The sequence below is a fragment of the Theobroma umbraticum genome, unplaced genomic scaffold (genome assembly GCF_002168275.2).
Source record: "Theobroma umbraticum cultivar Fairchild unplaced genomic scaffold, ASM216827v3 scaffold_81.0, whole genome shotgun sequence".
In the NCBI taxonomy this organism is placed as follows: domain Eukaryota; kingdom Viridiplantae; phylum Streptophyta; class Magnoliopsida; order Malvales; family Malvaceae; genus Theobroma; species Theobroma umbraticum.
In genome coordinates, this window is record NW_018397268.1 from 292,139 (window position 1) to 306,313 (window position 14,175).

At 34.8% G+C, this 14,175-nt stretch overlaps 2 protein-coding genes across 2 annotated transcripts; both read left to right on the plus strand.

Moving 5' to 3' along the window:
* The first annotated feature begins 806 nt into the window (after nt 1-806).
* On the plus strand, nt 807-3,537 carry LOC110425391 (uncharacterized). The gene is made up of 2 exons (XM_021440293.2): nt 807-1,065; nt 1,518-3,537. Exon 2 carries the CDS (start codon nt 1,605-1,607, stop codon nt 3,291-3,293), a length of 1,689 nt encoding a protein of 562 aa, XP_021295968.1. The 5' UTR covers nt 807-1,065; nt 1,518-1,604; the 3' UTR covers nt 3,294-3,537.
* A 6,704-nt stretch (nt 3,538-10,241) lies between these two features.
* On the plus strand, nt 10,242-11,334 carry SAG20 (senescence associated gene 20). The gene has a single exon (XM_021440506.2). It carries the CDS (start codon nt 10,545-10,547, stop codon nt 10,914-10,916), a length of 372 nt encoding a protein of 123 aa, XP_021296181.1. The 5' UTR covers nt 10,242-10,544; the 3' UTR covers nt 10,917-11,334.
* The last annotated feature ends 2,841 nt before the right edge of the window (nt 11,335-14,175 follow it).

Here is a 14,175-nt window from a genome sequence, read left to right on the forward strand (position 1 = left end):
ATGTTTCCACTATGGAATCTCCAAGATTTTTTTTTCTTTCTACTGTGAATTGTTGATTTTGTGAACTTAATTACAGATCTTGTTCATCTCCTGCAGTGGCTTGAACCTGTTCAATATCCAAAATAACATTTGCTGGCTTTGTTATCTGCTGATTGTAATCAGTCATCTCCCACTTGAATGATCTTTACTTCTTAATTTAATTGCACAAGTAGTTGAAGTTGGCAACACCCTTTGCCTTGGCAACCACCATTAAATCTTCCTTCCCCCAAATTTCAAGGGGTTGCTCGAAATTTGTCCACCTGACAAGGTCTACCACAGCCACTGGATAACTTGACTCTAAAATTTAATGTCGATTAGATTAGTCAATTAACTGGTTCCAGGAAGGAAAAAAGGTGATGTGTAAACAATTTTACTAACAATCTAACATCTAAATTTATGTCAATTGCAATTTGATTTGAACTATAATGGTTAGAACCCAAATCGGATATGAGCAAATAAATGCAAACAAGTTTGTTCTTTGGTACAAAATGAAAGCAAATTTGATTCAATCAACCTGAATTTCAACTTTTTTCTGTCCATTTTTCAGAGAGAGGACTAATTCCTAAACCAAATGTACATGCAAGTGGAAATGATTGTGGTAAGATTTGACTACGCTCTACCCAAACTACTAAATTGTTCAAAGCTCTCCCCTTTGAAACTGTAAAATTCACGCTGCAGTGTGAACGGAAAATTCTTACCCTACATGATTCAACACTCTAAACGACTTCGTTTCAACTTTTATTAACTTTTCCTCCCCCAATTCAGGGCCGCATGTTCACAAAGGAAGAGATACGGAATGACCTTGGATTGATGCAGAAGCTGTTCAGTGTACTGTTTGTTGTGTCATGCTTGAAAGTACATCTGTACATCATGTTGCTGCAGCTAAAGCAAAAGGCAATTTTTTTTTTTCACTTTTTAAGGGCGATTTCAAAAAATATCAGAAACAAACAGGGTGTCTCATGAACTCCTTTTTCAGTTTTCCATATGTAAGCCTAAGTACCAGCTTGTAGTTTTCTTCTGTATCAGGTCAGTTTTCAGATGCGTTAACGTTTGACTTCATATTATCTGTTTCCCTTTCTTCTGGTTGGGTAATTTTTGTTCTTTTTTTTTTTCTGTTTATTTACGCTATTTTCCTATTAAATGAAAGAAACTGTACAAACTCCTGGGTGTTTTTCTTTCACCTGGTAACCCTTCTGATGATAAAGAACAAATTTTGATGCCAAAATAGATATTGAGCAAGTATAAGGTCTGAGATTTAGGTTGTAGGATAGATTTTATGATCTGGGTCAATTCTGTTTATCAAAATAGTTTTACTTTTGGTGATTTTTTATCTTTGCATACCTTCCTGGTACTCCTAGAAGTCTTTGTGTTAGTTGATTTAGCTTTGCAGATTCCTTGCTTCCCTCCTTTTTTGCTACAATAATATTGGTAGTAACTGCAAAATCTTAGATCGTTTGTCATCTGGTTTTCTGTTTTAGAATTACACTGTAAGAGTTAGGGCATAGGAGCTTCTCTCTGTGAAGCACAGTGCCGGGATTGATTGAGAGTTCAAATTGGATATTAGAATGGCTTCAAGTGGTAATGGGAATCAAAAAGACCAAGGTGAGGAATCCCTTGTCACTAATACAAATGGACAAGTTCCTCTTCACATTTCAACATCACAAAGGATGCTTCTAAACGATGAAAACCCTCAAAGGTCCCTTAGCAGCTTTATGTCTACCCCAAATAGAATAAAGTTTTTCAAATTTGGTTCTGCATCTGCGAAATTCAAGCGTATAGCTGAAGAGAGAGATGAGATTTCTCGGTTGGTGGCTTCCTCAAGTGGTCATCGTTTTCGAGAACGCCTGACTGGGGTTTTTGCAAAAAAAATTGATTGGGTTTCTCTCATGAAAATGTCTAAGCAATGGATTAAGGACCCAATGAATATGGCCCTCTTTGTATGGATTATGTGTGTTGCTATCTCAGGTGCTATTCTGTTCCTTGTCATGACTGGAATGTTGAATGCAGTGCTTCCTAAGAAGTCCCAGAGAGATGCATGGTTTGAAGTCAACAATCAAATTCTCAATGCGCTATTTACTCTTATGTGTCTGTATCAACACCCTAAACGATTTTACCATCTTGTGCTTCTTTGTAGATGGAAACCAGAAGACATTTCCCGACTCAGAAAGATATACTGTAAGAATGGGACCTATAAGCCCCATGAGTGGGCACACATGATGGTGGTTGTTGTGCTACTCCATATTAACTGTTTTGCTCAGTATGCCCTTTGTGGTCTGAACTTAGGATACAGGAGATCTGAGCGACCTGCCATTGGAGTTGGAATATGTGTATCAGTTGCAATAGCTGCACCGGCGATGGCTGGTGTTTACACCATTGTTAGCCCTCTTGGGAAGGATTATGATTCTGAAATGGATGAGGAAGCACAAAGGCAGATTGATACTGGTGAAAGTAGGAGGCCAGAGCAGTTAAGGCGACAATCATTGGAGAAGAGATACTCATTTGCATCTGGAGGTGAAGAAAGAATTGTTGAGAGTAGACCACTCTGGAGTGGAGGGATCCTTGACTTTTGGGATGATATTTCTCTAGCTTATCTTTCTCTTTTTTGTAGTTTTTGTGTCTTTGGGTGGAATATGGAGAGACTTGGGTTTGGGAACATGTATGTACATATTGCAACTTTTCTCCTGTTTTGTATGGCTCCTTTCTGGGTTTTCAACTTGGCTGCTGTGAATATTGATAATGAGACTGTCAGAGAGGCTCTTAGTGTTACCGGAATTGTTCTTTGTATGTTTGGTTTGCTATATGGTGGCTTCTGGAGGATTCAAACGAGAAAGAGATTCAATTTGCCAGCTTATAGCTTCTGCTTTGGTCAACCAGCAGTTAGTGATTGCACACTGTGGCTATTCTGTTGTTGGTGTGCTCTTGCTCAGGAAGCACGCACTGGGAATTCTTATGATATTGTAGAAGATAAGTTAATAGAAAAGCAAATGGACAATGGTAACCAGCAGCTGATATCACCTTTACCTCGTGAAGATGGGATTGGGCAATTTAGTCCTAGCCCTAGTTCTTCACCTGGATACAATTCTAGCCCATCCATGAAATTTACAGCCTATTCTTCAGGTCCTAGAATAGTTTCAAAGGAATATTATAGTCCAGAACGGCAGCTTTCTATGGTGAAAGAAGAGTCGTTTGTATGTGGTAAAGATGAAACTATGATTCCACCCGCTCCATCATTGATACAGAGAGAGGCAACATAATTTGCTGAAGTTTTCAAGCATCATTGTCCTGGTATGATGAATTGATGTTCATGTAGACGGATGTTTTTGAGAGCATTGAGAATGGATTTACATAATTTCACATTTTCTCATACTTTCTCATTTCTTTTCCTTTTTGGATGAACCTATGTAAAATTTACATTCAGGAGCACAACACTGTTATTCTGGAGATATCTCTTTCTTAGCAGCATTAGTTTTCAGATGGTATTGCAATTTTTGTTCATAATTCAGATTGCAACTTAATGCCTACCAAGAGCATTAACTTTTTGAAGCAATCTATCTTAAAGGGCAATGTTCAAATTCTATGAAACTTTATACAGATCTGTGCATCTTATTGTTCTTTTGTTTTTTTTATCCTCATATTGATCTGTTCAATACCACCTTTTTAGTTTGTGAAGAATTTGTCCATGATGAGATCCCAAATGAAACTCAAGCTGAGTAGCCTAGAGAAATATCAGATAATTTTTGATGATCCTTTGCTATCTTCAGACACTGAATATGCAATAGAGTTTCTTTGAAGTACTAACACACAACAGGAAGATGTTGGGATTTGACTAAAAGCTATCTATACCTACTTTTCATTATCTCAACCTGATTGTTATTAGGAGGAAAAGATGGTTGAATGTGAAGGCCATGGAAATGGAGTATGGTTTACTGTTTCTGTGGTTTAGTTGCATCATATCTGCTGATTGTTCTTTACTTTCGATCTGTCCAAAATGACCCTATATGAAGCTAAGCAGAAAAGGATTAGAGTAGGCGACTTCAAATTCTTGGGGACGTACCGGCTACTTTGTTGTTTTGGCCGGAGCAAACGTGCTACTTCCAACAATGAAAATATCTTCAACAATACAAAATTAACTACGAGGTTTTGTGTGTGTCTTGTGTCAACAAAAGCAATTGTTGTTGTCTAATGAAGCACGATGCTGCTGACATATAAACATTTCCATTTTCATATTAAACAATTGCTTCGTTTGATTAGTTTAATGCCTTAATCATGAATTAGATATCATGAGGAGACATTTCACATCAAATGTATATTGTTTTACACGTAGAGAAACCCGCACCCACACGCACATATGCGTCTGTGCGGTCAGGAAACGCATGATACTGTGCTGAGAGATAAAGAGAAAGAGAGGAAGATCAATTTTCTTCTGGTAATGGAGTGGTTAGCTGGTCAGATGGTGACAAGGGCTCCATAAGCATAGGCAGAGGGATCTCTCCAATCATTTTTAAATTTTTATAACTTGTCTTTGTCTTTTAAATATTTTATAATTTTGTCCCTACAAAACATTTAAAATTTTTCTAACATATATTTTATTTTTAAAAATTTTATAATTTTACTCTTATAATTATTTTTTATTTAGTAAAGCACAACAATTAGTCAACAACTAATTTTAAATAAAACTAAAGCAAAACCAATTGTATTTTCAAAAATAATAATAATAAAACTAATTACAATAGAATTATTTTTAAAACTTATTTCTCCACCTCACAATCGCTACTAGCTCTTAGGGGTGAGCAAAATCAATTCAGACTAATTACTTACCTAAATCAAATATGATTTGGATAAAACAATTCAATTGAATTGGTTCATTGAATCAATTGGTCCAAAATATTAGGTCCAATTGATTTTTTAGTCAGTTCTCGATTTTAAAATTTTTGGATCAATTCACCTAAAAAACCAAACTAGTTTTTTGTATATATATATATATGTAATTTTTTTTAATATATTAGGAAGAATTGATAGTAAACTTAATTAATAATATACTTAAAATATATTAAGGTATTATATGTACACATACAAATCATAATCATAGCAATTTCATATTAGTGATATATATATATATATATATATAAATTTGTATTAATATGAAATTACGAGTTATATATATTAAATGATATAACTTATGTTAATATTATAATAAATGATAGTAAATATCTTACATACTAATATGTTATAATTATTACATTTTAGTAATGTTTCGTAATATAAAATGTTATGAATATATATAATTGAGTAAATATATTATATATACATATATTTAATTTATACATAAATATTACTATAAATTATAATAGACTTTATTTATATGATTATACTAAATAACTTTATTAGTTATCATCTTATTTTTTTTATAACATTGTTTATAATTAGTTATTATTTATACAAATTTTGATATAAAATATTTTAAAATATAATTTGTATCATTAAATATATATATACATATATATAACGTCATATATTATATATACATATTTAATTTATACATAAGTATTACTACAACTTATAATAAACTTTATTTATATGATTCCACTTAATAAGTTTATTAACTATCATATTAGGTTTTATAGCATATTATTTATAATTAGTTATTATTTATACAAACTTAGATATTAAACATTATAGCATATAAGTTATATCATTCATTTTATATATATATATATATATATATAATTATAGATAAAGTTTATAAGTTTTAATATTATAATTTATAAAAAAATATAGTGATAAAATTTTAGTCTATTTGTCTCAAACCGGACTAAACAAACTAATTTTATATTTAGTCGGTTTAGTCTTTCTTTATATTTGGTCAGTTTTGATCGATATTTTAAAAATAATTGGTCTATTTGATCCTTAAGTAGATAGGACCAAACCACCCACTCCATCAATTTGTTTGCCCCTACTTGCTCTCTTTTCTATTTATCAAATACTGTGGAAACAAAAAAAATCATTTTTTTTAAATTTTTTTCTTGTTAGCATTCTCTATGTAGAAAACTTTATTCAATAACTTAATTTTCATGTCATGATAATTGGTAAGATTGATTTATTTACTTATGTTATTTTTAACATTTTCAATTTTATATTTTTTCTTTATTTAATAGTTTTTACTTGATGTTTTTTATTTAGGATTTACCATCTTAGCTATTTTTTGTTGAAAGCAATTTGATTAAGCGTCTAAGGTTAATTATTCCTCATTTATTTAAAGATTACTTGATTGTTTTTCAACAAATTAGTTATGCATTTTTCTTTTGCTTATATTCTGGTGAATAATTAAGTTTTTTATTTAAGGATTGCTTTTTCGTTGAATTGTTTATTAATATCGTATTTAATTTTTGTGATAATTTTAAAGAATTGCTTCTTTATTGAATTATTTATTGATAGTTTTTAACATTTTTTAAGGGATCGCTTCCTATTGAGATTTTTATTATTATATCTGATCATTTTTATTTATTGTTAAGTTTATTTAAAAATTAAAATTATTGTCATTATTAAATTATTTATGATTGTACTAATTTATTGTTTTAAGTAAATTATTCAAATTGATTCCTTTGAATATCAAAAGCTTACAAGGTAGGTCTTCTTGTCATTTTGGTACTGATAGATTAGTTTCTCGGATAGGTCATAGTCGTGGCCAGCATACTAAAGCTGCCTATATGCCAAGCAAAGCAGTGCCAGCTTGTTGCACCACCAGTTATTGTTCCACCACCATGTTCTCTTGGCCAGAAAAAGAAGTTGCATGCTGAAATATAGTACAGAATGAGGCAGAAGTTACAATCGAAAGGGCATACTCATTCTACACTCAAAACTTTATTAAAAAAGTCTGCTTCCTGATTCAATAAAGGAAAGAATTGATCTAATGATCTAACTGTGACATGATGCCACTTTCTCCTTCAGGAAAGATTTTGGTTTTATTTTGAGTTTGGGCACCAAGGTGGGGTGGTTGAAAAGATTAAAAAAAAAAGGATGAAGTTTTACTTAAGTAATGCATCCAGGGAACTGAGTGGGAGGAAGGAAAGGGGAAAAGGGCAAAAGAAAAATCAGGTCCAACAGAATTCTTTTAGCTGACACAACTCAGTTGTATTCTACCAGACTTGTTTATCAAAGAATTCAGGACTGAAGTCACAAACAGTTTCATATTGGAAATCAACGCCATGTCGTGTACGAGGCCCCATTATTTATGAAACAACCATGTCTTTTCTCGTCAGTCACCTTAGTGGGACAATATCATGATGACATCAAATTTATATTAACCCTGTTCCTCGATCACTGACAGACAATTTAGCTTGAGTCATTTGCATTTGCCTTTCGGTTTCTTTCTGCTCTGTCTTTCCAAAGGAAAGCGACATTCTACGAAGGGTTTGTGTAAGAAACGGAAGGTGGAAATGGAGATGTTGGTTTGCTACGTGGCACAATTTGACAAGACAGACCGATGAAGATTATATCATCAGAGTTAAAAGATTTATGAGTTGGTGATGGCAGATGCAGAAAGATGGCCTCAGGCCTCAAAGCATCCCCGAAAAGCCATTACCCCTAAGGCTTTTTTTGCCCTTCTAAGGAAAGAAACATGGCCTCAGACTTGCACACGATTGTCCAATTTGGGGATTCAACATAAATTCCTTTTCTGGCCTTGAGTTAGAAGCCACAACAAAGGGTTTGTGGGGATTATTTTATTGAGATCATTTCAAAAAGCTTAGGTTGATGCAATAGTTTATCAATGTCAATGTTCATTAGCTTGACTGGTAGGACGGTTGGAAGCTGATAAAAAGGGTTTAACTGATCTATTGATGATACTTAGTGCTTAACCATCATTAATGGTTGGAAGCAGGTCCAGTTTCTTAAGTGGGAAGTGGGGAAACTTTATCACAAAAAGGGCATCAGCTTATCCAAAAAGCTTTCAATGCAGATTGAATTTCAAAATCATTTACTTATGTGCAAGCATTGTTTTTGCCAATGTGTAAAGTAGAATCCTACGCGTAGATCATTTTTGATGAGTGAATAAAACTATGGACAAAGTGATTTAACTATTCAGATTGAAAAAGTTGGCTTAATAGACTTCTGCCTAACTTTTACATCATAGGATGGGAGTCATTGTGTGGTTGAAATCTTTATGAGTTGACAATTTTTTCCTCACCAGCTGGGCACTGAACTACTGATACAATAAATGGGGCAGCAGCAGTCTATGGGTACCTACCTGATTTAGGTAGTCCAGGGTACCACTGAAACTTGAGTTATTATCATAGCATCCTCATTCCTCTCCATCAAAATCAAGGGAAACAGAATGAAAAAGCAGTTGAGGGTACTGGATTGGATTCTATCCAAAATTAACCCTTTGCCAGCTCAAAAACACACACCTTTTCCCTTAGCTGACACCAATTCTGTGAACATGATTCATTACAGGCAAGAGCTCATTGATTTGATTTCCATGGGAAGTGTAGCTCCTTGAAATTTAAGTATATATCCAGCTAATCCTCCATGATCCTGATATAACATGGTAGAACTTAATTGTGGCATACTGATCACTTCCTTTAATGTTCTATCTTTTTCTCCAATAACAGCTAGCTATAAGGGAAATTGACAAAATTGGTATCCTGATCCACTTCCAGTGCTCAATTTGGAAGCCCGTCATTTCAATTTGTTAGCTTCCAAAAACATTACCATCGTTTCCATTCTGGCTAGTGTTTTCTTGTAAAGCTGTTGGAGCCTGGCCAGCACTGTGTCCAGGTTTTCAACCTTAATCCTGTTTCTGGGGATGTGATTGGCGCAAGGGACAACTTAGGACCATTTCGAGCTTGACAACTTGTGGGCTGTGAGAGGCGTTTAATCTTTGATCAAATGGCCAAAAGGCGGGGGGGACCCTTTCTAGTGCAATAATGATAGATGAGGATGGCCTGTCTCCAAACCAGCACCAACTATTATTTACCGGGGGCCTGGTCTGACTCGCCATTGCTCTTTTATTGTACAAGACAAAACTCTCTTTGTCCTCGTCTTCCTAGGACTGGGGCCTAATGTCGATTTCTAGATGTGACATTCAAATGTGACCTGCACTGTAAGCAGCCATTGAATACTAACTGATGGTCTTCAATTTCTGTACTTCCCCGGTTGCTAATAAATGAAAAGAAATTGTATCAGATAAGATGACCAACATGAACAGAAAATCTTTTCATCTGTTACAAATGGTTTAAGAGAAAAGGTAGGAAAAGAAATTGTATCAGGTAAGATGACCAACAAGAACAGAAAATCTTTTCATCTGTTACAAATGGTTTAAGAGAAAAGGTAGGATGATGAAGTGAGGAAAGAAAAGAAAAAAGGACTGGCTGAATCCTGATGGAAAACCAGTTGATGTGAAATGAAAGGAACTTCTCTATGTTATAAGTTATTTCACTGATCCTTTAGATACAAGAAAAACAAAGCAATGCTTTCAAGTGAAACAATGGAATCATTCTTTGCAATTGTTCTCCCTCATCTGCTGTAAAGTTCCAACTCCCCCCCCTAACCCTCCACTTTCAACTTTGATGTACAAAGCACAGCATATGAATATCTTCAGTAGGAAGCAAATGACTAATTTTTCTGTGTCATAAGATCAAAGGAAGGAAATTCCAATTGGGTTTGTAAGATTTTTACAAAAGTTGACATAACATTAAAGAAATGAACAAACCAATAAATCCCATTGAGATTGAGCAGGGCACCTGCTTATCACACCCAAGTTGATAACTTAAGAGATTAGAACAAACTTTCACCCTTTTGTTAGCCCAAATCCATAACTTAACAAAGGGTGATTAGGAAATTAAAGCACTTTAATCAAGCAATTAACTACTATTTAACTGGGGTCAAAAAGAGTTGGCTTGACCAGAATTCCTGACTGCTCAACTGTCCTCACCCCCACATAATCTGTCAGGAAAGAACCGATATGCATCATCATTTGGGGCCCACTCCATCCCATGAGTACTGACATCCTGCCACGTAGCCCAATACCTTTACTTTATCTACTTTCTCTCTCCCAAATACCCCTACAATTTTATCAGAATGACTGAAAAGCCTACACCTTCATCCACAGGATTGGCTTAAAGTTAACTGTGAGACATAGAAATGGATGTAGAGAATCAAAACCAAGTTGATAACCTTTCTATATAAACCCCTTCTTATCCTCACAAAAGCCCTCACCAGTTCCTTCTGGTTTTTCCCTCTCCGAATCCCTCCTTAAGAAACCTTTCTCTCAGAAAGCAAAATCGTTTCGTGTTTCTTCCTTGCTGTCTTTGCTTTCTAGCTTTCCAGGCGTTGTCTTTCAAGAACTGGCTAACACACAGGAAAAAATTCTGGAGGAAACCAACAAGAACCAAGCGGTGGTTCTTGCCTTCTATGAGGCCTTAAAGACTCGAGACGTCGAGACTGTTCACCAAATCCTTGCTCCTGACCTTGAGTGGTGGTTCCATGGCCCTCCCACCCACCAGTTTATGATGCGCCTTCTCACTGGGGCTTCATCAGACGACTCTTTCCATTTCGAGGTTGATCCTCTTTCTCTCACCACCTTTGGGTCCACCGTCATCGTTGAAGGCTGTGATCATAGGCGCTCAATCTCCTGGGTTCACGCCTGGACTGTTACTGATGGGATAATCACCCAAGTGAGGGAGTACTTCAACACTTCTCTCACTGTCACCCGCCTTGGAAACTCGAACCAATCTCCACCGTCACCATCATCACCATCCTCTTCTTCTACTCCTTCATCAACGGCTGAGATAACCTCTGTGCATTGCCCTTCCGTCTGGGAGAGCAGCTTCTCCAACAGGGTTGGAAAGTCTGTCCCGGGTCTCGTCCTGGCAATTTAGTCATTTCCAATACCCTCCCTCTGTGATCAGGCCCAGCCCTGAGTAGGACAAATACAATAATACAATAAATAAAAGAAACAGGAGGGTGCTTGCGTGTCAGGTTCCTTACTGGTGTCCTACGTGCAGATGGGCTGAAGAACTGTTCAGACACACAGAGATGTGAGTTCCTAGAGGTTTCCTGTCTGTTTCCAGGTTCCACCAACTTTTACTTTAGTCGTGTTTTCTGTTCCTTTGTTTGTTTCGATGTTTGAGAGTGTCAATTTGTGTTTTGTTCTCTCTTTTTATTTCCCAATGTATTTGCCAGAGTGTTTGGAGATCCGTGGATCCCACATGGGAAGACCTAGTTGTTCTCATCCTACTCTCTTTGATGTAAGGTGTACCAGTTGTGGAATAAAAGTGTGCTGCTCTCATTTTCTTACTTCTCCCCTCTTAATTATTTACATACTTTTGAGGAAAATGAAAATTCAACAATGGTGACTGGTCAAGGCCATGATTTGCATGATATCAAAACTAAGTTTGACCTATTCATAAATTAGGTTAATCACATCACTTAAACGTGCAGTCAGGATTCAATTTGGTAACGGTTAATTTATTGATGTATACATCAATAATGATAACGATTTAAAAGCATGGATAAAATCTAAATATAATAAGATCATAATCTTATTAGTAATTTTCGACAAAATTAAACTTGACCCTGCTTCACTCAACTCTCAGTTTTCCAACAAGAAGCAACAAATTCAACGAATTTATAAGGGATAAGGTGGGATTTGGTGTTCTAGACTGTTCTGTTTCTGGTCTATTTTGCATAGGGTTTTTGGCCTTTTAGAGGCTCTTATTGTAAACAGGCTGTAAAAAAGTCTTAACATTTGACTGCTACACTTGCTACCTACCAGATAAACCGCTACATTTCCTATCTAGAAGTATCCAATTTGCTCATATTGTTGACAAAAACTAGTTAATTATCTGATGTGAAAGACTAATTTGGCAGCAATTGCTACCTACTATGGTGCAACTAATAAATAGAGCCTAGAGATATCACATGGATAAAGAAAAGAGTTCTTGCTTATAAATTACATGTAGTAACCATTTTCATCTGATCAATCAAAGGGACATGTTATCAGATATTGAAATGAGATTGCTTATTTGCAGGTAATTATGCCTTGACAAAGGTGTTATTTGATATAAAGATCATCACTGCCTTTCAACCATAGGCTTTTCCATCTTACAGTTGAGTTTTGACTTCCGAGGCACCCCAACCCCCACCACTCACCGCCCACCGCCCTCCCCCGCCTCACCTCCGTCCCCACCCTCAAAGAAAAGGGTTTCCAGTAAGGAAAACCCAAAGCAAAACGCACGTGGGAAAGAGAAGAGAATTTACTTTACTTCCGGAGAGAAAAGATCATTCGCCCCAAGGAAACAGGGGGGACGGGAGCAGTCGGCACTTTTGTCTTGTCTTGGCTTTTTCTAATCATGTGGTGCTGGTGGAGATGATTAAAGACACGTGTACGATGATGCATATCTCCAACAGCTCATCGATACATGCATTGGTTTTGATGGAAAAGGACGCGAACCTTCTGATCTAATCATGCTACTTTGGACTGTTGTCTGAATTATTTTCCGGACTAATTTGTAATAACATGAAAATGAGTGGCCATGGTGACAAATAGCAGCTCGATACTCGGCTCTTTGCCTGATTGCATGAACCTCAGAGAATCTCCTGAAACAATTGTAGAATGTCTCCCACCAAATCAACATTTCTTTACTTTTATAAATCAATTTTCAATTACTTATAATTAAAACCCAATATTTCTTGATACATTTCTCAACCTTTTTTCACCCAAAAAGGGTAAATTTCTCAACAATTTGTACACTAACTCACCCATTTTAACTTAAAGTATTAGATTTTATTATCAAATATATAAAAGAAGAAAATTTAATTTTTTATTTGATTTTAAATTTTATAATTATTAGTTTATACAATAAAAAGAAATAGTTAATGCCATGTGATAGGCAACAAAACAGATCAGAAAAGATCAATGAGAGCTATCTAAGAGCTTGATTTGATAATATCTCATGAATAATACTCAATACCACAAGCATATGCCAAAAGGAATGAAATAAGAATATATCCTACTCTATCATCAAGAACTTCAACTCTCCATTTTTTAAATGGCACATTCAATTTTCAATTTAATATTGGCAATGGAGATTGAGACGACCAATTTGCTTTTCTCTTCCTCTTCTTTAAAGAAACCCCAAAATCCCGTACACTTAAAAAATTATTTATTATAATAAAATTCTCAAAAGATATTCTAATCTTAATCAAGTCATATAATGTAAGATATTTAATTATAAAGCACTCATTACCATCTCATTTTGAGTCTTTGTTTTTTGTTTTTCGAGTTTAATTATTGCATTCTTTTGTCGTTGTTATTTTCAATTGATGGGTACATGACTAAGGTTAAGAAGAATAATGATCAAGTTGTGGTATATTGCTGACCTTTTTTCCCTTAGTTGTATTTAATTTAATTCAAAGAGAGGGAAAAAAAAATAAAAGGAAACAATGCAGCTCAATTGGGACTGCGGGCTAATTAATAATTCTATGGTTTTCCAGGATCTAAATTTGGAACTTATTCTAATCTGTAAAAGATTCCTTGAACCTGTTGTGTCCCAAATTTCACACGTCTATATCAAACGAAAACAAAAAGAAACACGAAATAAACCTGTGCAGAAGGAGGTGGGGAATGCTGGCCCAAGCTGATGGCTGTCCCCAGGAACAAATTTTGCACAAAGAAATAATATAAAATAAAGCATATGATTCCCCCCATATATGCTGTATCTTCATTTCCTAAAGCTTATACCTCAAATATGCCATGTCTTTCCCCCTCATCTCCTAATATTGATTTCTTTCTTAAATTTAAGTATCAATTAAGACCTTTGTCATGTAAAAGAAGAAAGAAAACAAGTAGGTACACAAGGAAGAATCATCTATGTTTTAATTAAATTTAATATAATACACTCCTTTTGTCTCATTTTCTTTATCTATTTTTTCTTTATTAAAAAACATCGAACATTTGTATTATAAAAACATTAACAAATTTTAATATAAAATATATCAAAATCAAAGTTTTTATCTTAATTTTTGTGAAAAATAAAGAAAAAATTATACATTCAAAGATGAACGGAATATATATTTTATATAATTATTTTGATAGGGGTGAAATGAAGAGATTTAAGACTAATATGGAAGGGAATA

What these genes read in the sequence shown, in the direction of transcription:
- LOC110425391 (XM_021440293.2), top strand. Translation starts at nt 1,605, where the DNA reads ATGGCTTCAAGTGGTAATGGGAATCAAAAAGACCAAGGTGAGGAATCC.
- SAG20 (XM_021440506.2), top strand. Translation starts at nt 10,545, where the DNA reads ATGATGCGCCTTCTCACTGGGGCTTCATCAGACGACTCTTTCCATTTC.